The sequence below is a fragment of the Dipodomys ordii genome, unplaced genomic scaffold (assembly GCF_000151885.1).
Source record: "Dipodomys ordii isolate 6190 unplaced genomic scaffold, Dord_2.0 Scaffold99, whole genome shotgun sequence".
In the NCBI taxonomy this organism is placed as follows: Eukaryota; Metazoa; Chordata; class Mammalia; order Rodentia; family Heteromyidae; genus Dipodomys; species Dipodomys ordii.
The window spans coordinates 1,657,527-1,684,533 of record NW_012267315.1 but is presented as its reverse complement, the minus strand read 5'-3'; the positions used below and the strand labels follow the sequence as shown (position 1 = coordinate 1,684,533).

At 40.7% G+C, this 27,007-nt stretch overlaps 1 protein-coding gene and 1 pseudogene across 2 annotated transcripts in view; one reads left to right on the top strand and one right to left on the bottom strand.

The window, feature by feature from the left end:
• Positions 1 to 9,665: 9,665 nt before the first annotated feature.
• The window catches only part of Stac (SH3 and cysteine rich domain), a 132,290-nt gene continuing 114,948 nt past the window's right edge, over positions 9,666 to 27,007 (bottom strand). For both annotated transcript variants that reach the window (XM_013027055.1, XM_013027056.1), the window contains 3 exons: positions 23,013 to 23,064; positions 22,124 to 22,261; positions 9,666 to 9,782 (listed from right to left, as the gene is read on the bottom strand). In XM_013027055.1, the coding sequence (XP_012882509.1) occupies positions 9,666 to 9,782; positions 22,124 to 22,261; positions 23,013 to 23,064 (307 nt within the window). The remainder of the gene's footprint in view (positions 9,783 to 22,123; positions 22,262 to 23,012; positions 23,065 to 27,007) is intronic.
• LOC105993688 lies at positions 14,195 to 14,703 on the top strand (annotated as a pseudogene).

Genomic DNA, 27,007 nt, shown 5'->3' with positions numbered 1-27,007 from the left:
ATATTGCTTTGAAGCTAGCCCAGGCAGAAAAGTCTATGGGACTCTTATCTCCAATTAACCACCCAAAGCCAGAAGTAGCACTGTGGTTCAAGTGGTAGGGCACTAGTCTTGAGCCAAAAATACTCATGGATAATGACCAGGCCCTAAGTTCAAGCCCCAGGGTACACACACACACACACAGACACACACAGACACACAGAGACACACACACACAGAGACACACACACACATCCTTATCTTTAAGCTGCTGTACAAAAGAGCTTAATTTCAACATGTCAGTTTAAGGGTATAATAATGCATCTTGGTCAATGTCATCCCCTCTCCATATTCTTCATGTGCAGCCAGGGGCTCAGTTACATTTCTGTCATCATCTGCCACCTTCCCATCAGCAGTGTGATGCTATGTGTTTCCAACCGATGTTTCTTATTCCATAAACTTAGTGCTTTAAATTATATTCACTTATCTAATAATCAGGGAAATCCCAAATCCTAAAAGGGTTTCACTGGGCTAGGGCCAAGGGACTTCTTTCAATGACTTGAGAAGACATTATTGGGGTCCAACTTGCAACTCCTCAGCAAATCTAATATCCTGTAGGTAATAGGACTCACTTTCCTAGAAATCAAGGGTTCTCAAAAGGTTTCTGAATTCAGGAGATATAGATCATCACTCCTTAAGGGCTCTGAGAAAAGCAGCCTGCTCTGCCTTGCTATATTTTAGTGATTCTTCAGAGTAATTCTGTCTGGAACCTCACCCGAGCCCACCTCTGCTTCCTGCTACCACCTTTCTAGTTGTGTCCTTGAACAATCCTGGTCCCACTTCTCATTCCATAGAACAAATGATGCCCCCAGGTGGCTGATTGTCTTGTGAGTACAAGAAGTGTTTCTTAGTTCTGAAAGCCACAGATTTCTAGCTCTGGCTCAACAAGATTTCCATGTATGCACATTGCTTCTTGGCATTGAATTTTATGGTTTTTTATGATTACAAATCTTCAAGAATCATAAACTGACTTACTAGTATTTAAGCTTTTAACTTTGTGGGGCATAAGGGAAAGCTTTGGCAACACTAGGGCTGAAGGGTGAAGGTTTGGGGTCTGTCTATAATTAGAATAGGCTTTTGTAAGAACCTCCATGAATATGACAGGAATGTGGCCCACGTGTCAGGATGCTTGGATTTCTCAAACTTTTGTTCTCCTGATTATGAAGAAGGCCTGTGTATTTGTTTCTATTTTGATAATATTTTAACCTCTATTATTCTACGAATCATTTTTTTCCCCTGAGGTCCTAACATCAAGATTGATGTGGGAAGTAAGGGGTCTCACCTGAATGGACCATTTTTTCAGGGCCTTTTCTCAAGTTGAGATGTGAGCCTAAGCCTTCTTGGGGGTTAAATGTGACATAAATAAGCAATTCTTTCCTCTTTTCCCACAAAAACTCACCAAACCCTACTCTCTTTTCCTCACTATCTCCTCTCTCTTTCTCCATATAATCTTAGATGTTTATTATAACATGTTACCAATATTTCTCAAATGCTACTCCAACATAAAAGGAACATGCCATGAAAACCATTTTACTAAAGAAGCAAAAAAAGCCTTATCTTTACTCCATTTCATCTCCACAAAATACTGTGCTCTGTCATCTACTAATTATAGCCAGGCTAAAGAAGTTCAAGTGTCTGGAAATTAACACAGAATGAGTTTAAAAGCTGCTTTCCCATTTCCCATTTCCTGTTTGGAAATGGAGAACATGTTTAGCATAACAGCTTTGAACTTTTATAGACTCTGTTGATAGCAGAACCAGCAACATTCCAGTATGCCATTGTGATTTTCAGTACTCTTTCTGTTTTAGTATTAAATACATTTTTATTAGAACTTGTGTGGTTATAGTATTTCCCAGTAGATTTCAACAAATATATACTGATTTTACTGCAAAACTAACAATCATTGTCTCAGTGCATTTTGTATTGTAATAACAAAACACTCATTTCGTGGGTATTTATAAGGAGCATCAATTCATTGGCTTGCTCAGTATTCAGATTTGAGCTTCTGGTGAGATCGTTCTTCTGGGTCATCTCATGGTGGGACATAGACACACAGGAAAGAGAGAGGATGAACAGGCTCCAAAATAATAACATTAATTCCTTCATAATTGTGGAGTGCCATGAGCTAATCCCTCCCATGAAAGCCCAAGTCATCCTGGGGATTTAACTCAGTTGTAGAGTGCTCATTTAGCATGTACAAAGCTCTGGGTTAGATCTCCAGCATCACTAAACAAAACAACAACTTAATGCAAAACAAATTAAACCTCACCTCCAACACTGCTGCACTAGGGATCAAACTTCCAGGGTATAAACTTTGGGGGACATAAATTCAAACCATAGCACCATTGCATTGATGCCTGGAGAAATCCTCATCCTAACACCTGTAACATGACACTTGCACCCCCTTCATTATGTGGTTTTTCTCCTGTGTAGTCTTCTAGGGGGCATTCACTGGAGCTATGTGGTATGGTCCCTACCCAAAGCCCCCATCCTTGAGCATTTGGAAATGAGGGTGCACGTTCTGTCTAAAATTTAATTATACAATTAGCACAGAAGAGAGCAAAGCAGATATAATGAGAGGTGCACTGTGAAAAGAGACACTTCTTGGCAAGACTTACTTGGAAGTAAGAAGTGAGCTCTCAAGGAGGTCAGCAGTCAAACTAAACACTAGCCATTGAAGCTATGGACTGAGGACAGGAAATCTTGTCCAACAGTTGTCCAACTTGGGGGGAGGTCCTTCTTGGCAGAGTCATTTTCATGTGCATTGGCTGGCTCAGTTGTCAAGGAACATACTTCTAATTCCCATGATCATTTTTCCAGTTATAGGGGGACTGCCCTCAGAGAGAGAGAGAGAGAGCAAGTAGATCATGCCACTCAGTGAATATACTTTATTCTGTGGTTCACAAGCTGTCACTCTAGGATTATTATTATTTTTTTGAGGTTGATGAATATAAGTCCTACCTTGAGAGATGGAATTCTCTCTTCTCAATACACTGACACTTATAATGTAATGGTCACATAGTAAGGTTACATTGTAAGGCATGACACTTCGTAAGTGTTGCCTGTCCATTGTTCTATGACTCTAATATCTGTCTCTCAGTAGCTACCCATTTAGAAATGCTAGAGGTATCCTTATACATTCACAAAAAAATCAATTATACAAAGTTAGGCAAGTGACCTAATCTTTTTGTGACTTAGCTTCTCCATCATCTGTAAAATCAAGATAATAAGACTAAATTCTCAGTATTGTCTGGGAAGAAATGATTTCTCACCACACAGCAAATACTTTTAATCAGGGTAACATTGACCTGAACTTTCTGTAGAAATTCTTTTTGGCATTATTGCTCTAGTGGATGACTTATCTCAGTGTTTATTTTCTTACTCACCTAACATATTAAATCTTATAATAATTAGGAACTCATGAAGTATGCTGAGTTTCTCCAAAAAGCTTTAACATCTTTTCAAAAGCAATTGTGGATTTCATTGTAATTCCACTACCACCACCCTCTTCCCCCCCCCCCGCCACCACAACTCCCTGACCCAAGTTACCTTTGGTACCTCTTCTCCTAAAAGTGGTTCCTATACAATTTGTTGCAGGAAGTGAAAGAGAACAGCTACATAGGATGTGAACAAAGCAATTCATTTAAGATGGAGAGGGGAGACTGGAGATCTGCCAGTTCCTCCCTCCAGGGTTGCAGGGTGGAAGTGGCTAGAGGTTCTGGCAGGTGTCTTTCATTTCTGTCCCACTGATGCTTGCTCTTGACTTCTTTGTCCTTGACAAAGCATAGGAGCAAAAGGAATGTACAGAATCTTAATGCATTAAGGATTTATTTAATAGATATGTACTGAACTCCATACACTTCAGATTTGACCTTCCCCCTAGCATCCACTGAACATTTATAGAGATTAATTACATATGAGAACATAAAATCAAATATCAATTAATTCCTCAAGCAGACCATACAGACTGTATATTCTGATCACAATGAATAATTGCTAATTTATGCATACAAACATAAAGATCAAACAAAAAAAATAAAAATCCCTGTACTTACAGAATATTTAGAAATGAATGAAAATGGAAATACCTGTATCATATGATCAAATCTGACCTCAGAAATAGTCATAATCTTAGAAGACTTTTTTTTTACTTCAATAAAAATAAGCAAAAGCACATGGTTTTCAAAAAAACTAATAGAAGGAGACGACAAAGGAAAATTTGGCCATGGTTAGAAAAAGATGGAATCAAGAAGTAATTGGAGAACCTGAGTAAGTTCCTCGTGGTGGAGACGACCCACTGTTGCTCTTGAAAATAAAGGTCTTGTAAAGTTCCAGGGTCTATTTGCAGGACCCCAGTGGATCCTGACTTCCACAAAGACCTGGAAGATACTTGATAGCTGCTTAAACTTAACAACATGATTAAAGAAAACCAAAAATCAACCCTGCCAAGTCTTCAGTTTTAGAAGAGATCTGTCAAAATTATTAGCCATTCTGCTATTAACATTTCAAGATACAGTTAAAGGTAAGTATTACCCATGGGAAGATTGAAGACTATTAAAAAAAACAACAATTCATTGGAAGCTAAGAAAGAAACATATTCCAAGGGTCAAAAAGAGTAGGTGTTGTTCAAAACATACCAGAATGGTAACTGAGAAAAATTTGCACAGACGTTTACAGGATGTCATTTATTAGTTTTAATTTTCTGTTCGAGTTATTTTAAGGGTTTTGCTTAGTGGTGAATCTGTGGAGCACACCTGCTCACTTAGTTTCCTGGGGATGCTATTTTGAGCAAGGCTGAACTTTCTTTTATTCTCAGATTTCTACCAGTCTACTCCCTGCTGGTCAGCGTTTGCTAATCCTCCAGAGGAGATCACTCTTCCTCCTGTGCTTTCTAACTCTACAGTACACAGGTCCCCACTTTCTCCTGCTCCCCTACAGACTCAGGCTCTAGAGTAACACTTGTGTGCCTCTGTCCTTTTCAATGCTTCATCAGTATCTCAGTGGGACAGAGGAAGAGAGTGGAAGCTGGAGGCCTGGAGGTTATTAGGTGGAAATACAAGAATCCTTTACTACAGAGTTTACCAAAGCTGTATTTCTTGCAATGTTATTCTAGGAAGAGTTAATCAGATTGCCCCAGTTCTAAATTTCCCCTCTGGATATTCAAAATGAGAATTAACAAAGTAATGGCTCTGAGAAGTCCTCAGTAAAGAGGCCAGGTTATTTAAATGTAAGCTGCTACTGGAGGAGAGGACAGTTTACAGCTGCCCTAGGTCTGCCAATATAGGCCATAGGACTGACCATTAGATTTCCTTTCTAGTTCTCTTCATGGAGCCACCTGTTACCTAGACTGACTGGTTTTTAGATTTCAAAAGTGGTTTTCCATTTCCCTTTAGTAATGAAGAAAACAAACCACTATCACTCCACCATTTGCTTTAAATATGTAGCCTTGATGTTAGACTTTTTCTCTTGATGAGTTACTCTGTGTGTGTGTGTTTGTGGAGGGGTGTTATAGCTGGACAAGGGGATGGTCTATGCAATCAGTTCTACTATTCACCATGCAGTCCCACTGCCCAAACTAACAGATCCACAGGCTTCTGCCAGACAGGTAGGGCTAAGGGAGTTCTCTTCTCCACCTTCTGCAACCACCATGCATGATCAATCAGTTCTTCATCCCAATATCAGTATGCTAGAGCAGTAGTGGTAAAGTGTAGGATAAGGCTGCCCTGGGTAGCCTGACATGTAGGGCCTTTGTGGAGGCAGGAGACCAGCAGGTACAGGACATTTTTCACACTGGGATGAATGTCCCAGATTCACTTTCTGTCCTTCATGTATGCACTCTCCCATCTTCCCTTGTCTGTTCAGCAGTATTTATCTCTTGAAGGCCTCTTCTGATCTTTATTCTAGTCACTTCTTGAATCCTGGAAACCTTCAAGACTTTAGTAGGCCACAGCTATCCATGTTCCTGTCATTTCTGCTGATAAGCAGAGGAAGAGTTCTAGTACAAGGGGGAAACATCTGTGATGATCTATGCCAATCAGAGAATCTTCTACCTATGAGTGACTCTGGATCTTTAGGGAGCCCTAAACACTTCCATTTAGAGGACTGTTTACCTGGTAATATTTGGTATTTGAAAGCCTTTTGGGTCTCAACATGCAAAAAGAATTATTTCTCCAGCTGGATGCTGGTGGTTCACACTGAAGTAGGGATACTGAATCTAACTGGCACCATCTTGGCCACATGGTAGATAATAAGGTACTGGGTTTAACTGGCCATCTTGTCTGCATGTTGAAGGCAGGGAATTCCCACCTCCTAGGTGGTGGGCATATCTGATTTCCTAGAGGCAATGATGGGGACTTGGACAATAGGTTATTGGACCTGCCAGTCTTGGTTCATGAACTATCAAGCTCCCTGTGACCCTGCCCCCTGACCTGACCCTATCTACTCCCTGACCAATGGACCAGTTCAGGTGTGGGTAGCCATGCCATGTGTCTCCTGCCCTCTTATGTCCTGTCTCCTGGTTCTCTTCAGGTCAACATGGCATCCCATATTAGCTCTCCTTTAGAGCTGATCTGGTTTGTTGGCATTACTTTTCTGTTCTTTCTTTCCTCTCCTGCTCTCATGGTTTAGTTTCCTGACATGTTAAGTATATTCTCAGGGCTGCAGGTCTTTGTGACAAGAATCTGCCTGGCCTTCTAATAAAGACTCCTGATTTGACCTCTCAAACTGTGGCTTCTCTGTTTTCTTGCTGTACAATAACACTTGTAATCCTAGCTAGTGAGGAGGCTAAGATGCAGAAGATCTTGGTTTAAAGCTATCCTGGGCATAAAAGATTGTGTGTTCTTGGGGCTGGGAAGGTAGCTCAGTGGTAGAGTGCTTGCCTTGCATGCATGAGGCCCTGGGCTCAATTCCTCAGCACCACATAGGCAAAAAGAAAAAGCCACAAGTGGCGCTGTGGCTCAAGTGGTAGAGCGCTAGCTTTGAGCTGAAGAGCTGAGGGACAGCGCTCAGGCCCAGAGTTCAGGCCCCACGACCAAAAAAAAAAAAAAAAGATTGTGTATCCAAAATAACCAGCAAAAATCAGAGCTGGAGCCATGGCTAATGTGGTAGAGTATAAGCCCAGCAAGCAAACCAGAACAAATGCAAGGCACTGAGTTCAAATACCAGTACCTCAAAAAAATATTTAAACAAAAACCAACCCCAAAATACTTTTCTCCTCTGGCTTAAATGATAAAACTCTCTGAGTTTTTTTTTTAATTTAAAGGTTACTCTTTCAAACTTCATGAATTTAAAAAAATCCATATTTATCCTGTTTATAAATCTCTTGTTTGGGCAGGGCTCTTCATGGAAGACCCATTACTGGTCTGTGACATCTAGAGACTCAGCTGCTGAAATGTCTGGTCCCTGCACTGGGTCTGTACTGCTTGATGGACTCAGGTAGACACCTTTTTATGTATGTCTCAAAGTTCCAAGAACGAGTGTTGTGGGTGACCAAGGCAAAGAAATGAGGCGTTTGGCCCAGCTATATGTTAGCATATAAGATGGGCCCTGATTTGATGTGGGAGGCACTGCACAAAGGCGAGCATGTCAGGAGATAGGGAATACGGGGCCACCACTTGGTAGGCTGGATACCACACACTCCTTCATCCAGCTTGAAAAGGCAAACTGAGTTTAAAATGAAAACGAGGCATCAAAAACTTTGGATGGCCCAGTATTGGTGGCTCATGCCTGTAACCTTATCTATCAGGAGGCTTAAAATCTGAGGATTGTGATTCAAAGCCAGCTTGGGCAGGAAAGCCCATGAAATTCTTATTTCTAGCTACCTGGGGGGAAAAAAGCCAGAAATAGAACTGTGGCTCAAATAGTGGTGTGCCAGCCTTGAGAGACAAAGCTAAGGTACGACACCCAGGCCCTGAGTTCAAGCCCCTGTACCTGCACAAAAACAAACAAACAACCTGGGATGTCCATTAGAGAGAAGAGGTCAGGACTCATGTTTTTTTCCCCATTATGCGCCTTCCAGCCACTGTGTTGTTTTCATTAAATGGGCAGTTGAATGAGAGGCCAAGAGGGTCTGTGGTCAGCATTCGATTTTACAGAAAGGCAGTCATGTTAACCACCTGGGCTCTCAAAGAATCCATCTTAACTTGAACCTGGCTTTGTATATTGTACCCAGGCAGGGAACTCTGGATGCTGCCTGGAGAAGGGGTGTAAGGCATCCACACCATTATGAAACCACAGCAACCCTAGATCAAGCTCCCAACTTCATGCTGAGCAAGAACAAAAAGGGAGACGTGGAGACTAATGATGCTTTGGTATGGGACAATAATGTCACGTGCACTGAATGCCCTCCTCTTAAGTCCTTTTCAAAACCAATGATTCTGATGATTTTATTGCTCTGTGACAAAGCAGATCAAACTGACGTTAATTCCAAGGTCACTGTGAGTTGAAGATAAACCATATTAGTGACGGGGAGGATGCAGTTTGCATTTGTTAGGAGGGTGTAGGGAGGAGGCACTGCTGTGCAGTGTGTCCTTGTAAACATTGGCGCCAGGGCAGAGCAGTAGAGACACCCTAGGTGATGCTAGATGGGCCCAAGTTCCTCTGCTTCCAAATAGATGAAGCCATAGAGACTCCTTCCCAGTTTATATCTGCTAGGATATAATACACTACCCTAAAGAAGAATGGATTCCAAGTTGACTGTTTCTCCTAAGATGATGTTGGTGGAGACCCTCTGTGTCCCTGCTCCCCTTCATGGTGGGCTCAGCCTTCACATGGAGGGCTACAGGACACAGGAAGGAAAGTGCTGCTCTCAATACAGATGGAATGGAATGCCAATGAAGACCAAATGTGTTATCTTTGCTTCCCGGCTCCATTTGCTTCAGGAAAGAGCTTTATAACTGCAAGGATTAGATCATCTTCAAAACATACGGCTCTGTCCCTCCTCACCCCCGTGACTTCTCCCTGATTATTTCTATGCCTTATCCTGCTCTGTCACCCCTGTGGGTTGCCAAAGCAAGGACAGCCGGTTAGCAATTTGGGGGGCAAGTCTTATCTTTGCAGTGGGTGCGAGTCAACTGCACCATCACATCCAATACATATCGCCATGACGTACTTGGAGGACTGGAGAAAGACCTAATGATTAGGACAGCACAACCACAAAGTGAGGAGGGCCCTGGGGGAGCACTGGAATGTTGGCAGCTGGGAAGCAGGCCTTCTTGATTCTCCTCAGAGAGTCCTTAGCCAGTACTAAGGACAAAGATCTGGCGCCAGTATCACACTAAGCTATACAGACCTAAGCCTCACATAGGAAGGGCCAACACTGCAGCCTGGAGCACACTCCAGCAGGTGGTGGACAGAGAGGGCATCATGTCTGCGACATTTGTGGCTACATCTCTGCTGCCACCGCCAGGTGTGCATTTATTTCTGTCCCCTACTGTCTCAGCCTACTCCCCACATCAGGTATCCTGACATGGTGTATGATGGGCCCTATTTTGTAGTGGCTCCTCCAGTCTCAGACCCTTGAGTCTTATCTCCCTGTTTCCTGGGGGCTGGGTCAGCATAGCAGCTCCTTGGGGTGAACACAGTGAGATGAGCAGAGCTGGCCTACTACTGCACAGAGGAAGGGTCCATGGTCAGACGTTTTCTAGAACATTGAGGGGGACAAGGCCTCTCTTCTTCCCGCTGAGGACTCTGATGAAGCCATCTTCTTCTTCGTCGTCTTCTTCTTTTTCTTCAGAAGCCACGCAAATCTGAATACCAAGAAAGAAGAAGCAATGCACTTTAGTGTCAACAGGGGGAACAAATGTGGGATGGTTCTGAAGAGAACCACTGTTGTGATGCTTCTCCCACACGTCTTCCTTGAGTAGTGATTATATCCTAGGTTGGACACAGAGCCTGGATGAGGGTCTTTGTGGGAGTGTCTCATTGATCATGTTGTTAGGAGGTGGGAAGACAGGGCAGCGGGATAGGCAGGGGAAAAAGGTAAGTAAGAATGGGTACTGGGCTGGAGACAAGTCCAGCCTTAGCCACAGGATTTCTAGAGCATGGACTGACCTAAAGCACTGTCTAAATTTCTGTCCTCATAGGGCCTGTGTCAATCAGTATTGGATGTTGGCTGATGTGGTATAGTTGAGGCAGTACTGGTACCTCAAGGTGTCTTACTGAGAAGGAGCTATGAGGGATTTTAGCGGCTAGAAAATGAATATGTCCACCTAGCAAGAAGGACACAGGCAGAACTCCAGCAGAAATCACCAGAGCAGACTCTTCTGTCATACAGAATAAGAGGCTGGAGTAGGACCTGTAAAGAGGTTCATTTGTGACCCCTGGTGTTTGGGGACACATAATGGACTGGTTGTGCTTCAGAAATTTATTGTGTAGAAATCTACTTGAATGGAAAGAGGCTTAGTGGAACAATTAGGGGCCAGTGTAAGACCAGAAGCACAGAGGCTGGCTGACTTGCTTGGAGACCAGGTGACCGTGTGTGTGTGTGTGCGTGTGTGTGTGCAAGAGAGAACACAAATGAGTGTGTCAGGGGTCTGTCTCTAACCAGAGCCTGATGGGTACAATGACACCCCCCCAAAGGACCACCTAATTTTCAAAATCAGAGATCTGACTTTGCCCATGTCATAAATACATCAGAGATCATTGTGATGGGAAGGAAATATATGTTCTAAAAAAACAAACCTCAAATTAGCTCTGTAGCCTGACAGAATAAATTTTCCCCACTGCAGCACCCAAAGTCAGTAAGTCCAGCCAGTCAGCAACAATGAAAAAATTGGAACATCTATCCTGGTGCTTATTTTGTAAAGGTCAGGTAGAGCTGAAAGCCTTGCATACATCTGGAAAGACAAATACTCCCTGGCCCATCACAAGTATGATGACTGCAAAGGCCATGCTGGTTTTGCTCTCTGACTATCCTGAGGATAACACTTCCTAAGCTAGCAGCACAAAGCAGGAATATTTAGGGAATGGATTGGTGGATGGAGAAAGGGCACTAGCAGGAATAGTAACCTGGTAACCTGACTGAGCCTAGTTCTTCAAGAAGTGATGTTTAAGCAGAGGGAGGTGTTATGGATAGGAAAACAAGACAATTCCAAGAATAAGTTCCCCTGTCAAGATTGTGGCACTTCTGGAGTATAGTAAAAGTTCACTGTAGTCACGATAGAGATGGAGGAAGTAGGGAGTGGGAGAAGAAGTGGAACACACCATCATAGTCTGGAATGTGCAGGAAATACAGCCATTCAAGCCCCTTACCCCACCTTTGGGACCTATTTCAACAAGTATGTCTGGGAAGCAAGACAACCATTTAAAAAATCCAACTTGGAGGATGAGACCAGTTCCATGAATTCAATTAGGATTGGTGAAGTCACTAAGATACAGGCGAACAGCAGAATAAAATTCAAGGCTCTCTCTCATGTGAAGGGGGCAAGCATGACCCCTGGCCACCAATCAGAAGGGTGTTAAAAGGGGTTGTAAGTGAAGAAATAAGACAGTCATATTTGTTGCAAATAGTAGTGTTTTCCCTTGCCATCTCTCCTATCCTGTTCCTTCTCACTCTGCTTTCCTCTTGTCTCTTATTCTTCCCATCCTTCTTTCTCCTTGTCTCTCTCTAGTCAGAATACTTCCCGAAGCTCTCTTTGCCTATCATTTAATCCAGCAATGATAGGCTGAATTTTTATACTATTTTTCTCTCTCTGACTTACCTGTTTCATCCCCTACCTACATTTTATTGTCTCTCCGCCTCAGCCAGATACATCTGCATGCTTCTAAGGACTTAGCAATTAGATGTGACCCAGAATCTGGAATCCTAGACAGTCAAAGGCAATTTTCCATTTCCATTTCCACAACCCTAAATCACATCCACTAAGTACCTTTCACATGAAATCTTGATTCGTTTCCTATTGCTGTTATAACAGATTACCACAGATTTAGTGGTTTAAAGCAACAAAGATATATTATCTTATCGTTCAGGAGGTCAGATGGAAGCTGTCAGGGAGAATGTGTGTCTTTGTCTTTTCCAGCTACTAGAGCTAGTGTATCATCCTTGGCCCCTGGGCCTTTCTCTCATCTTCAAGGGCAATGGTGCAGCATCTTTGGATCTCTCACTTTCTCTCTGACTTCTGCTTCTGTCATCCCATTTACTTTTCTGCCTCTAATCTTCTTGTATTGCTCTGATAAGAACCTTTGGATTTAATACTGGATTCACTTGCAGCATCCAAGACAATCTCCCCACCAGAGACCCTCACCTTAATCATATCAACAACATTCCTATTGCTGTATAAGATATCATATTCAAAGATTAGGCAATGGGTAGTTTGGGGAAGTGATATTTTATGTAAGAAGATGAAAGGATTAAAAACATTGCAGGAAATATGTACATATGCCAGAAAAGATAGCATCAGAATCAGCAGGATGAAAGAAGGAAGATTGTTCTTGATGTTAGAAGAAAAGAATCTCTTGATTTTCAAGGTGTCATAAGATGTAAAAAAAATACACTGCAGAAGCAAGGAGAACAAGGAGAAACAACTACAAGAGAATAAAGGCTATATTAAAGGCTAAAGTAAGAAGAAATAAAAGATTTAATTGAAACTTAAGAAAATCAAAGTGAAGTAGGGACTATGTTGAAAATTAAGAAGAAAAGGAGACATATATTAAATGAAAAATGATAAAGAGATGAAAACTATTTGGGAAATAACATGAACTGGAGATGACCCAACTGAAGAATTAGTAAGCTCTGGAAGAAGGGGTATTTTTTAATACTTTTTTTATTGTAAAGATACTGTACAGAGGGGTTACAGTTACGTAAGGTAATGAATACATTTCCTATTGAGCATTGTTATCCCCTCCTTTGTTTTTTCCCTACCATTTCTTGGAGGAAGAAGTATTAAAATTGAAAGGCAAATAATAAACTAGGAGAAACACTGGCCACAGATGACAGACCAGGTATAAATATTTTGAAAAGATAGAAAACTTTTTTTAAATAGTGTAAGAAAATGAGCAATGTACATAAGCAGATTATTCAAATGCCCAATAGATATGCTACAAAATTTTGAGCTCTTACAGTACCCAGGAAATGCAGAATAATATCTATTCTTCAACTATTAGAATGATATATATCAAATCTAGTTATGTTTACTTAAGGCTCTGCAGGCCATATAATTTCTGCTGCCATGCTCAGTTCAGTTGTTATAGGATGAAAGGAGCCATAGTGTGTGTGTGTGTGTGTGTGTGTGTGTGTGTGTGTGTGTGTGTGAGTGCAATGAGATGTAAAGAATTTAGCTACTTTTTTTTTCAGTGCTAAGATTGAAACCAGGACTTTGAGCTTGAATGTACTATATCCTAAGAATGCTTCTTTTTAAAAAATAGTTAATTTGGAAGTGCACTGTGGCTCAAGTGGTAAAGTGCTAGCCTTGAGCTGAAGAGCCGAGGGACTGTGCCCAGGCCCAGAGTTCAAATCCCATGACTGACAAAAAAAATAGTTAATTTATATCTTATCATCTTTACATAGTTGTATGAAGAAGTTTAATTCAACATGTCAGTGAGTACAATGCATCCAAAGCAGAGTAGATTGGTTCCAGTGGCTCATGTCTGTATTCTTAGCTACCTGCCTATATTCCTAGCTATATTTCTATTCTCCTAGTTAGAGAACAGCAAGATGGTGGTTAGAGGCCAATGTGAACAAAAACATACACAAGACCCCTTCTCAACTGAGAGCTGAGTTGGGTGGTGAGTTCCCTGTCATCCTAGAAAAATACACCTAACATAGACACATTGAGCTCAGACATGCATTCAGACAGCAACTTAGAGTCAATTTCAAAAATAGCCAGCCAAAAACAGGATTAGAGGTGTGGCTCAGTGTGAGGAGAGTTTGTCTAGCAAGAACAAGGTCTTGAGGTCAATTTCCAGCAATGTCAAAACACACAGAGTGGATGAGATTTGGTCAATAAGCCTTAAGTTGTCATCCCAGATTCTATATGCAACTGTTAAAAAATTGTGTTTTGATGAACAGATGACTATTTTTTGCTTATGTGGTGCTGAGGAATCGAACCCAGGGCCTCAGGCATGCAAGGCAAGCACTCTACCACTGAGCCACCTTCCCAGACCAACAGATGACTATTTTAAAAATTAGGAAACTAAACTCTTTTTTTTTTTTTTGGCTGCAACTGCCATCTTCCAGTAATTTGCCAAAATGGCGAACACAAAGGGAAAGAGGAGAAGTACTTGATACATGTTTTCTAGGCCTTCAGGATACATAGAATTGTTCCTTTGGGCCCATACATGAGAATCTACAAGAAGGGTGATATTGTAGACATCAAGAGAATGAGTACTGTTCAAAAAGAAATGCCCCATAAATGTTACCATAGCAAAACTGGAAGGGTCTATAATGTTACCCAGCATGCTGTTGGCATTGTTGTGAACAAGCAAGTTAAGGTCAGAGTCCTTCTCAAGAGGATTAATGTGTATATTGAGCATATTAAACACTCTAAGAGCTGAGATAGCTTCCTGAAACAAGTGAAGGAAAATGAGCAGAAAAAGAAGGAAGCCAAAGAGAAAGGAACCTGGGTTCAACTGAAGCACCAGCCTGCTCCACCCAGAGAAGTACACTTTGTTAGAACCAACAAAAAGGAGCCTGAGCTATTGGAACCTATTCCCTATGAATTCACGGCCTAAGAGATGTATAAAGATAAAAGACTGCTGGACTATAAAAAATTAGGGAACTAAACAGAATGGTAGTAAACTACTGAAAGATAATGAAAATACTTTTTAAAAAAGGAAAAGTTTTTTTTAAGCTGACATTTTTTTGTGCATTTTTGTAATTGTAAAAATGCTGTACTGTACAGAGGGATTACAGTTACATGAGCAAGGTAATGAGTACATTTCCTATTGAGCATTGTTGCCTCCTCCTTTGTTTTCCCCCTACCATCCCTTCTCTCCCACCTCCACAACTACCACCCCTCCTTCCCCCCATCTCCCTACCCTCTGCTGAAGTTGTAAAGTTCATTTTCTTTCTTTCTTTTTTTTGGGGGGTCCGGTTGTGGGGCCTGAACTCTGGGCCTGGGCGCTGTCCCTCAGCTCTTCAGCTCAAGGCTAGCACTCTACCACTTGAGCCACAGCACCACTTCTGGCTTTTTCTTTTTGCTTATGTGGTGCTGAGGAATCGAACCCAGGGCCTCAGGCACGCAAGGCAAGTGCTCTACCACTGAGCCACCTTCCCAGCCCTAAAGTTTGTTTTCAACATAGTGTTTTGTACATTTCATTGTTACAATGGGCCAACCTATATCCTTATTTAAGCATTTTGTTTTTTCCCTTCCCCTCCCTGAATTAGAGAAGTATATATACAAGATGCAAGGCACCAACATCAAATACAGTGAAAACAAGGGTTATACCGTGGGGGAGGAACATACAAAGAAACTAAAAATCACATGGTACATTATAAATATGTTAGAAACAATAGCAAGAAAGAGAAAAGATATTTGTGTCCCTATCTTGGGGTTCATTTCGCTTAACATCATCTTATATGGTCACATGTACATAGCTTTTGGCCTTTTCTGCTTTTCCTACACATTTACTAGTAATATCAAATAAGGGAAACAATGAGACTTATGTTTCTTTGGGCCTGGTTTACTTCACTTAATATAACAAAAAAGGAAAAGTTTTAAAACTATGAATGAATATGGCCAGATTTGAAAATCCAAGATTATTATGTAAAAATCAATTGCATCATATACTACAATCCCAAATCTTCAAAATATAATTGAATAGCATGATTTTAATAGTGAAAATGTATATTAAGAGGAAAATTTGGTGTGAAATATGCCACAGTATTTATGTTAATTATAGTTGATGGTTGAATTGCTTGTGGTTATTATTTTCTCTTTTAAAAATATTACTTGCTAAGTTTTCTCCATAATAAATGAATTCTATTTTTATAACCTAAAAATAACTTCTATGCTTTTTTAATGTTTTAATAAAACAGAAGGAATGAATAAAAATAGTTCAGTAGGTACAATAGATTTACAGATGAGTGTATAGAAACATGAACACTTTTTAACTTAAAAAATTGAGAACATACTCTTGCATTAATGCAAATGCATCTATGTTCATAATGGCTGTTAATTCTATCTGGAAGCAAGAGCTCTGTGAAAAAAACAATATCATAATTATAAGACAGATTATACCAGAGGTAGAACTTTGATTTAACAAAAAATAATGCTTTGACTTTATTTTCAGAATGGAAATTATTCAGTTTTCCTGTTAATAGCCAATCATCTCTTTATATTTTTGAGCTATAAATATCACACTACTGGTTTTTGGTTGGTGCTGACTGAGTAGTTTTAGGTGTCATTATTCACCACAGGGTGGATGAATTCTCCATTTAGGCTCTGCTCTGAGGGATTACAGTGGTGAGAAATGACCTTTATTAAGCACCTACCATGTCTAGGTATTTCTAGCTTTACACAGGTGACCTCAGTGAACTCTCACATTAAGAAGAAAATGTCACTGTGCTGATTTTATAGGTGAGAATGTTGCCATTCAGAGGTGACTTACACAATCACACAAGATACAGGTCAATTTTAATGTGACATTGGAATTTGTCTTCTTGCTACTCCATTACATTTTCCCAATTAATAAGCAAGTTTTGAAATCTTCCACCTAAAGTAATTTAGGATACTCAAATAGAAGCCAAGTTTGAAATTTGTTTTTCATAACACATTTCTCAAGTGCAGATTTTGTTTCATGTGGCCGATTTATTAAAATAAAACAAAATAAACAACAAAACTTGCCACACATTAATGACAGAAGTTGAAAATAGAAAACTTGTGTAAGGTCAAGAGACTTCATTATCTATATCTATATCTATCTATATCTAATTGGAAGTGACCCATACCTGAGGGTATAAAGATGCTTTCAAGAATAACTATGAATAGGCCAGCTGCTGGTGACTCATGCCTGTAATCCTAGCTACTCAGGAGGCTGAGATCTGAGAATTAGGGTTTGAAGACAGCCTGGGAAGGAAAGTCCTTGAGACTCATCTCCAATTAACCACTAGAGAACGAGTAGTGGTGCTGTGGCTCAAAGTGGTAGAGCCACTAGCTTTAAGCGAGAAAGCTCAGGGACAGTGCCCAGGCCCTGAGTTCAAGACCCATGACTGACAAAAAAAAGAAAAAAAGAGTAACTGCCAGACCTAAAGTGAGATAATAGAAATAAAAGCCATTCTCAACCTTTAGTTTAGGAGTTTGTAAAAGAAGTCTACTATGATCTGTACTGGAGAAGTTCTGAGTATATTCTAGGATTTATTTTTTTTTGGGGGGGGTCCGGTAGTGGGGCCTGAACTCTGGGCCTGGGTGGTATCCCTCAGCTCTTCAGCTCAAGGCTAGCGTTCTACCACTTGAGCCACAGTGCCACTTTCGGCTTTTTTCTTTTTGCTTATGTGGTGCTGAGGAATCGAACCCAGGGCCTTGAGAATGCAAGGCAAGCGCTCTACCACTGAGCCACCTTCCCAGCCCTCTAGGATGTATTTTTAACAAATAATTCTGGTTCACAGGAGAGTCTGATTCAGGTGGTCCAAAATCCCTACTAGAAGACTGGACAGAAGATCAAGGATGATGGCATTTTGCTCAACACCCATATAAAGCAGATCTATTAGGTTCCAGATTTGTGCTGGCATGTTTTATCTTTAGCATGTCTAGCTGTAGTGCCTGGGTGGGTTTCCTCCCTGCTCACCTGACTCCCCTACCCAGAAGAACAACAGGGTGCAGTAATTACAATATGAGGACCATTTCCCCCAAAAGTTGTTTGGGATAATATGCCAAGGAATTTGTGGGAGACACTGAGCAGATGTTCTGTTTCTAGACACTGATCAACCTGAACAAATTTTAATTTGTCTTCTGGTTTCACAGATTTGTAATTTAATAACATAAGACAATCTTATCTCTAATGGGGATGCCAAGATTATTCTGAAGAAACAAACAAACACAGTAGCAAAATTACTTAGTAACATTTCCAGCATCTCTTCTGAGTTTATTTTCCTTAAAAGACTTTCCTCTTTTTTAGGACAGGGAAGATATAGTTGGATAAACTTAGAGAAGTTTGAAATGTTGGTAGGACTTTCAAGATGGGAATAGTGTTTGCTCTTTGGGATGTACATGGCATTAGAGATGAGGTCTCAGCTTCATGATGTTGATTCCAATGTCTGCTACAGAGATCAGCTCCACAGGCAGCCCAGATAAGCAATCATTTGCTTTCAAGAGGTCTCCTGGTCTGCAACATTTGCCCTTACCTTTGTTTCCTCTTTCTAGAGAGAAATAACAGCTGGGGACTCAAATAATTGAACACCTGCCTAGCAAGCACAAGGCTCCGTGTTCAAACGCCAGTACCACCACCAGCAAAACCAAAAGGAAAGAAAAATAGAAATAATGAATAATCATTTACAAACTTCACAGGATATGTGTGACCTTGAAAATGTAGACATGTGAGCTTATAGAAGAAGGGATTGTGGGATTCCCTAGGTGGGCTGTTACTAAAGATTATTTGTCATGTGTCACAAACTGCATCTCCAATTTACTTGCAAAGCACCTTGTGGGTGGACGAGGGTGTCTTGCTCTTACTCTGTGGAGATTTTGGCCAAGTGACATGTCAAGACAGACACCAGCTTCAGGGAAAAGAAATGACTTCAGGTGGAAAATCATGGCAAAACAACCACAGCTTTGATCTCTGTCTGTCTGTCTGTCTGTCTGTCTGTCTCTGTCTCTCTTTCTGTCTCTGTCTCTTTTGTTGGTTGTGGGGCTTGAACTCAGGGTCTGGGCATTGTCCCTGAGCTCTTTGTGCTCAAAGCCAAAGCACTACCACTTGAGTCACAGTTCCACTTTGGGTTTTCTGGTGGTTAATTGGAGACAAGTGTCTCACACACACTTTCCTGCCGAGGCTGGCTTCGAATTGCCATCCTCAGATCTCAGCCTCCTGAGTAGACGGTATTACAGGCATGAGCCACTGGTGCCTGGTGGTTCTCTTTAAACATATGTTATGTCCACAGTGACTAGGCAAAAAAAGAGGTTGTAAAATTTACAAAATGCAGTGTGTCCTAAACTGGGCATATAAGGTAAGTAAGTTTTAGAAAAGAGAATGCCAATTACAAAAGAAACTCTAAAAACCTGGTTAAAAATTAGCGTTCAAGTCACCAATTTCTTAATATTAGACATCTTAACAATCAATAAGCTAGCAGGTGCCAGTGACTCATGTCTGTAAACCCATGGATCTGAGGATTAAAGTTTGAAGTCAGACCCGACAGTCAAATGTTAATGGCAATTTACTTGCAAAGCACTGCAAGTGGAGGCTTACATTTCGCCCAACCTTGGATGAAAAAGTCAAGCAAGTTCCTTAGTTCAAGTCGCATTACTGGTATACACACGCGCGTGTGCACGCACGCGCGCGCACACACACACACAGAGTCAATAAGCTTAGCTGGCAAATAACTCTAGTATTGGTATTTATGTAGATAGCAGCCACTACCATTAGACAGGGCAGTGTGTGGTGTGGTCTTGTATATCACAAATATATGAACTTGCATATATTGGGGCAAGCTCAGGAAGCCTCAGCAAGATAAGACTATTATTGTTTTCCTTTTAAATTTAAGTGTTCAAAATTCATACCATGAAAATAACAAGTGGAAGTCAAAAGTCCTTATATTTATATATTTAATATATTTATATCATAGTCATATTATTTTTACACCCATTGTATCATTTCCATGTAAGATCCTTCACTCTTTTTACAAGTATCTTTTAAGGTGGTGAGAAGCTAGGTACACTAGCACACAGCTATAATCACAGATACCGCAGAAGTGAAGGCAAGAAGAATCCAAATTTAAAGCTGGCCCAGGAAAAACTGGTGAGATACTATCTCAAAAGTAAAATGTGAACAACAGAGCTGGGAGCGTGGCTCAAATGGTAGAATACTTGGTTAGCAAGAATGAGGCTCTCAATTCCAAGTACTGAAAAGAAAGGAAGAAAGAAAGAAAGAAAGAAAGAACTACAGACAGATACAAAGACCTAAAGACAAATAGAAAGAAAAAAAGAAAGAAGTTCTTTCTAGTTCTCCTCTTGTTTCTCCAAAAGCAAGAAGCAGGAGGTATGATTCAGACACATGGTCCAGGGTTTGCCACTGTCTGTGAACGCTTCTTTCAATCTTCGTCATGGCAGTGACCAGACCATCTGGTCTCTGATACCAGTTTTGCTGCCCTATTTTATGACTCTTATCTTCTCTAGGGCCATGATGCCACTGGAACCTGAGACTGACTCAATGTACCCTGTGGTGGTGGTGAGTGGAAGTGGGAGAGAGCTGTAGGAAGGAGGCCTTTTTAAGTCCCTGGATCACATCTCCTACTCAATCGGTTTTGCCATGGTTCCAAGAATAAAAGTAGGGCTTCAGGCCCCTTTGCATCTGCTTTTCTCCCTTTATGTTTACTTAGAAGAGCAGTGACTGGGACCTGGGTCTGCTTCCAGTATTTTGTCCATAAGACTAGCATCACCTTTCTAACTTTATTTTGGTGGTAAAGCCTTATTGTTGACATAATCGTGATGTGACATGATTCCTAATTCCCACCATTATGAACACCACTCTGATGTCTGTCATCTCTTTCCTCTTGCATTTGATTATTTTCATGAGTGCATTATAAAATCTAGAATTACTGCCTTCATGAGGTTGATCGGTTTCCATGGTTTTTGGTATATGGAACCAAATACTATCCAAAATGAACGGACTTAGATCTCTTAGAATTTATGAAAAGCCCAAGTCATTGACTCCATGCACCATTTTTGTAAAAATATACAGATGAGGAAAAAGATACTCAGAATTATGTTATCTTATTTTTTAATATTTTTATTTCCTTAAATATAAGGAGAGAATTTAGCTTTAAAAATCTACTATTTCTATATTTTTCTTTAAAGGATTATAAATCAGATATAAAGTAATGGGAGATTTTAAAAAAAATATGTGACTCAGAAACTGTTTTGAAGGGATTTCCAAAAAAAAGACATTCAAGATCTGCTTTGGGCAACTCTATTGAACAAATATGTACTACAATTATTAATGGATTTTTTTTCATATTGTACTTCCTGGCAGGGTTAGCCTTATCATTTTCAACTAGAGGTCTTCATTGCCTTGAGTGATATTAGAATTATTATACCAAGAAAGCAGGAAGAGAGGGGCAAGTTTTTGTTTTCCTAAATTGGAACTCGAAATCCACTGTGAGATGTTTGTTATTGGGAGTAAAGAGAAATTTCTAACTCCCCAAATCCTCTCCTAATGCACTGAGATCAGACTTGGAAGTCAGAGAATAGAGTGAGGACAGAAAAATGAGAGGAGAGGAGTTTCAGATAAGCAAGAAGGAAAGGAAGTCTCTTTCCGTTGGAAGAAGGGAGGATGGACAGAGTTAAGATGTGGTTTTCTTTCTTTGCATCACCATTCCAAGGATGAAGTCAAGAATCCAGAAGCAAGGAGGGCAAGCAGGGCATTCATGAAAAATGGACAGCTTTTAAAGCACACTCCGTTCAGTGTAGCCCAGGAGCGAGACTGTGCATAGCACCTATAGCTTAGATGATGGGAGGGGTTTCGCCTGTGGGACTGAGCTAGTCTTTAGTTATCTATGTTGTTTATACTGAGTTTTATGTAGTCTGTTGAACAGTGGAAAAGAAGACCAAAAAGGGTCCCTGTGATTAGAAGCAAATGCAAGGAGCCCTGGAGCACAGCGGCAGATAACAAACTGTCCTCAAAGACACTGGTGGACACAAAAGCACAGAACTTAAACTGAGGAGGCTGCTTCCTTATATCCATGACTGGCAAGTCTGCAGGTCAAGCAAAGGATGAGATGCCCTCACCCTATTCCTGTGTTATCTATGGTTCCTCTTGTGAGCATACACCACACAGCGACTTTCCTAACCTTTGGAGTTAGGAGATCTTATTTGTTCAAATACTATTGGCCTAAGGATGTCTTTTCCCAAGTGAAGCAAATACTTCATCATCTCACTCGTCCTGACTTATGTATGGGGCTGGCTTTCGTGACACCTGGTATGCGTTTGTGTGTGGTACTCACTTGGTTCTCTTTCAGTGTTATCTGTCCCTGCTCCTTGCACCCGATGAAGGTTCTAACACACCTGAAAATCTTCTCATTTTGTTGTACTCTCTGGACAAAGTTGGCTGGAAAGAAGCCAATCCTGTCTTGAATTTTTCCCTGAAAGAAAACAGGAGGGATTTATAGGTAACTGTAATACTTATTGTAACTTCCTCCCCCTTTCCCCCTTTCCCTTTCTTTCTTTCTTTCTTTCTTTCTTTCTTTCTTTCTTTCTTTCTTTCTTTCTTTCTTTCTTTCTTTCTTTCTTTCTTTCCTTCTTTCTTTCTTTCCTTCCTTCCTTCTTTTCTTTTTGTCTCTCTCCCCGCTCGGATTTGAACTCATGGCCTTGTGATTGCTTGCACTTGTGATTGACTGGTTGCCACTTGAACCACTCACTCCAACACCCAGCTCTTTTTATTGCTTTAGTTTTCTTTTTGGGTAGAATTTCAGGATTTTTTGTTTTTTATTTTTTGCCTGGGACCAGACTGGTACCATGATCTTCCTACCTACACCTCCTGTGAAGATGGGCTAGCAAGTATGCCTCAACACACATTGTTTATTGAGATAGGGTCAGCCATGGAGCTTGAACTCTGGGCTTAGGCACTGTCCCTGCACTTTTCAGCTCAAGGAGAGTGCTCTACCGCTTGAGCCATAGCACCACTTCTGGTTTTCTAGTGGTTTATTGGAATAAGAGTCTCACAGACTTTCCTGCCTGGGCTGGCTTTGAACCGTGATCCTCAGATCTCGGTCTCCTGAGTAGCTAGGATTACAGGCGTGAGCCGCCTGCGCCCAGCTCTTGCTACCTTTTTTCCTGGGCTGGCCCCACAGGCATGTGTATTGTGCCTATCAGGGCATGGTAAGTAATACTTACTTTCCACCAGTCTTCATTGGAATCCTCTAGAAGAGTAATCATGTCTCCTGGACTAAAATGAAAAATGGGTAAATTGAATGGGCCAGTAGAGGAACAAAAAAAAGGAAGGAAAGAAAAATGAGTACTATTAAAACTGACCAAGATGCACTGTATGCATATGTTGAATGGCAACTCCTTTGTACAACTATTTAAAGATAGTGAAATATCTGACGTAATGGTTTTTCATTCATGTAAACAATCCTAAAATCAATAGAAATAAAATAAACATGACTTTTTTGCCAGTTATTTCCTACCCAAGAAAGTAGAAAGCAGACATAATTTAAGTGCTTTAATTAAAAATTATTTTAAAAAATCTTTAAAATACCATAGCCATCTGCTATGTTGTTATCCTCTGGAGTTTGTTCTAGCTAGATTTGTTTGTGTGTTTACATCTTTTACCAAGACTTGCTGAGCTTAATCTGAAGATTTCAGAGGTTTTGCTGGTGGTGTGTTGGAGTTACAGTTATTACCTGCTACTTCTTGTTTGCTTCCCCCCCGCCCCCCCGAAACTCATGTAACATGTGAGTGCGCAAGTGTGTAGGCCTATATGTTAATTCCTTCCCTAGTGTTTACCAGAGATTTTGCAATCTGAAGCCTCTTTCTTCTCACCTGGGGAAGGTTTCTGTTTGTGTGTTTCATTGTTTTACTCATCTCTTTCCCCTTTCCTTCTAGAGCTTCCAGTCAACATATGTCAGACTTCCTATCTCTCTCCTCTTTTCTTTCATCTGAATTTGTCATCTTTTTTTCCCTTCTGTGTTAGCTTTTTTCCCTTAATTTAGCCTTTCTAATGTTTTCTTTTATATCTGGACTTATCTTTTATATTATGTATAATAATACTGAGTAGTTTTTTTAAAAAATAGGAGAAATGTAACTTTAAAGCATTCTTTCTTCTTGTTTCTTTACTATGCTCTGAATAATTTCTGAGTATTGTTTTCTGTAATGGATGCGATATAAAAATGGTTTGTTCTGAGGAGTTCTCATACCGTATAGAGGGGTTGCAATTACATGAGTAAGGTAATGAGTACATTTCTTTCTTTTTTCTTTTTCTTTTTTGGTTGGTCGTGGGGCTTGAACTCTGGGCTTGGGTGATGTCCCTGAGCTCTTCAGCTCAAGGCCAGTGCTCTACCGCTTGAGCCACAGCGCCACTTCCGGTTTTCTAGTTTTATTGAAGATAAGAGTTTCACGGACTTTCCTGCCTGGGCTGGCTTTGAACCGAGCTCCTCAGATCTCAGCCTCCTGAGTAGCTACAAGCCACCGGCTCCTAGTACATTTCTTATCAAGCATTGTTGCCTCCTCCTTTGTTTCCCCTTCTCATCCCTTCCCATCTCCCCCCCTCCCCTCCCCAAAGTTGTAAAATTCCTTTTTTGACATAATATCTTGTACATCTCATTGTTGCAAAAGATTCTTCTTTTGCTTCATCTTCAGTTCTACAAAGGGGTTTTAGCTCAACATGTCAGTCTATAAGTAAAATACACCTTGATGAATTTCACTCCTTCCATCATTCTTCCTCCTTATTTATCCTTACCAGTTATCACATTAAAAAAAAGAATTTTGTATATATGCCAAAACAAATTTATTTTCAGTGTTGGCTAAAACTGAGAAGAGAGAACTTCTCAATTTTTGTTTTTTGCCTATAACTGTGCTACAACTTAAAGAAAAGAAGGTAGAAAAGCTAGGAAGGAGGCATATATTGACTTAACACGTAGTTGAGGCTATAGGTCCCCAGTAACAGAATTGAGAGATGAGATGAGCCGGAGGGACCAGGATTTTGGATGCAGCTGTTTTTACTCTCAGTAAATTTTTCTTGAAGGGATCCTAATTCCTCATGTTCCCAACACAATATTTCCTTCCTTGACTGAATTGTTTCTGCTAAGATTAGTTGGCTCATCTTATTATCTCTCCTTCAGGTCAAATGATTTTCTTGAATATCTGGTATTTCTTGGTTGTCTCTCGGTAATAAGGAGTGAAATGGAGGCAGATGATATAGACAGTAATAAGGAGTGAAATGGAGGCAGATGATATAGACAGCCATGCAGGCTTTTTTGTGTGTGATGACACAGATCTGGCCTGCCTCGGGTCTTCTAAGTATAAGGGCTATTGACAGGTTCTATGTAATGGATCAGAGTGTGTCAGTTCATACATCTCATTTTTGTCTACTTCAAAATGCAGCAGGCAAGCACTGTGGCTGCTCCTCTAATGCTGTCAAGAAGGGCTTCCTTCACTGCTGGTGTGAGAGAAATTCATTTCCTCCTAAGTAAAAATGCCCTTTCTTTCCATTTTCCCTGGAAGGTCTGGTCTTTAGTTTTTCCAGCCCAATTCTTTCTTAAGCATCTGTGTCCACTTGGAAATTTCCTTGGGCACCTGTTCTGTAGAGAGCAGGCAGTGGTTTAGTTCTGGAGTCGAATACCATGGCTTAGCAATTGCTCTTCATTAGCAATGATGTAGTGTTACACACACGGGGTGGGCGGGGGAGCTCTATCAATTATATATGGCTGCAATGATGCCTGTGACAACAGCCACAAACCTGAATGGCTCACTTGCATACCTGAGAATTGGCTGGCCATGGGCAGAGGGGACTATGGTGGTGACTTTCTCCTAATACATATGTCTCACATCTTCATAGCCCATTTGGAGAGTTATGGTAACCATAGAAGTTCAAGAACAGCAACTGGAAATACGTGAGACAACACAAGGCTTCTAACTAACACACATGATCAGAAAGGACCCATCGTCACTTCTACCACACATTATCTTTTAAAGCCCAGGCACAGGACCAGACTGGCTGCACTCAGGGAGTAGGGTAAGACATGGGACCAACTGGGAAGTTTCAGGGCAAGTGACCCAGATATAGGCAGGGTGAAGAATCTGTTCTAGAAGTACAGTGTTTCCACTGTAGATGCCCCTCCCCCTTCTCTTGAGTGAGTCTGCTCAGTGTTATTCAATAGTCACTTAAATCTAAAGCTGATTTCTTATTCCCTGAACATTCTTTGGTTTTTGGTGTTCATTGTTCTCTCCTGATCACCTTTGCTTTAGCTTGCCAGGAAATTCCCAAGATTTCAGGTTTTCTGCTGACATTCTTCTAGTTTGTATTCTTATAAAGAATTTCTTAGAAAAGATACTTTGGGACATTCTTAGGGATTGGAGAAAAAGTGGAAACAGATTTGTGTGCTCACACTGATATCTTTATTCAATCTCCTCTGCTGTCATTTTCAATTTTCAGTTAATATCCATTTCATTCAGCATTCCAATATAGCAGGCTTCTAGTGCTACTATAAGCTAAGGCTCATAGCATGCTCACCACAGTGCTGAAAACTAGGAAGACAAAAATTAATGGAATAAAATAGATTTATTTAAAGCTAGCCCTAAAAAGAGAACACTTTTTTTTCTCTCTTTTATTTTCCAGTACTGAGATTTGAACTCATGGCCTTCTGCTTGCTAGCCTGGCATACTATCACTTGAGCCACATCTCCTGCCTTGGTTTATGCTGTTTTTCTTTTCTTTTTCTTTTTAGATAGTGTTTTATGAACTTTTCTGCCTGGGCTGGCCTCAAATTGAGGCTCCGGAGTAGTGAGAATTACAGACATGGGTCACCTGTGATCTGGCTGGAGGAATCTTTGATGTCTTAAGTCTCCATCTTGGTGTGTATAGAAGGGGAGAGGAGACTTCAGGGAGGGGATAAATCAGGATAAGAAAGGCTTTTATGGGACACAAAGGTTTATAGTGAGACAAGAAGTGGAAATCTCCTGAAGGGCAGACATTTTCTCTCTAAAATATATCTTTCTCGTTTTTTCTTCGTAAGTTGGTATGGACCTGAGACCTGAACCTCCTGTAGCAATAGCCTGCATTTTCTTTTCAGGCACCTACATTATGTTCTGCAAGTCAATTTGTATGAACTGAGGAAAGGGAGCCTGACAGAGATCTCTCTTCGTAATTCAGAATACTGTGAAAAGAGATGC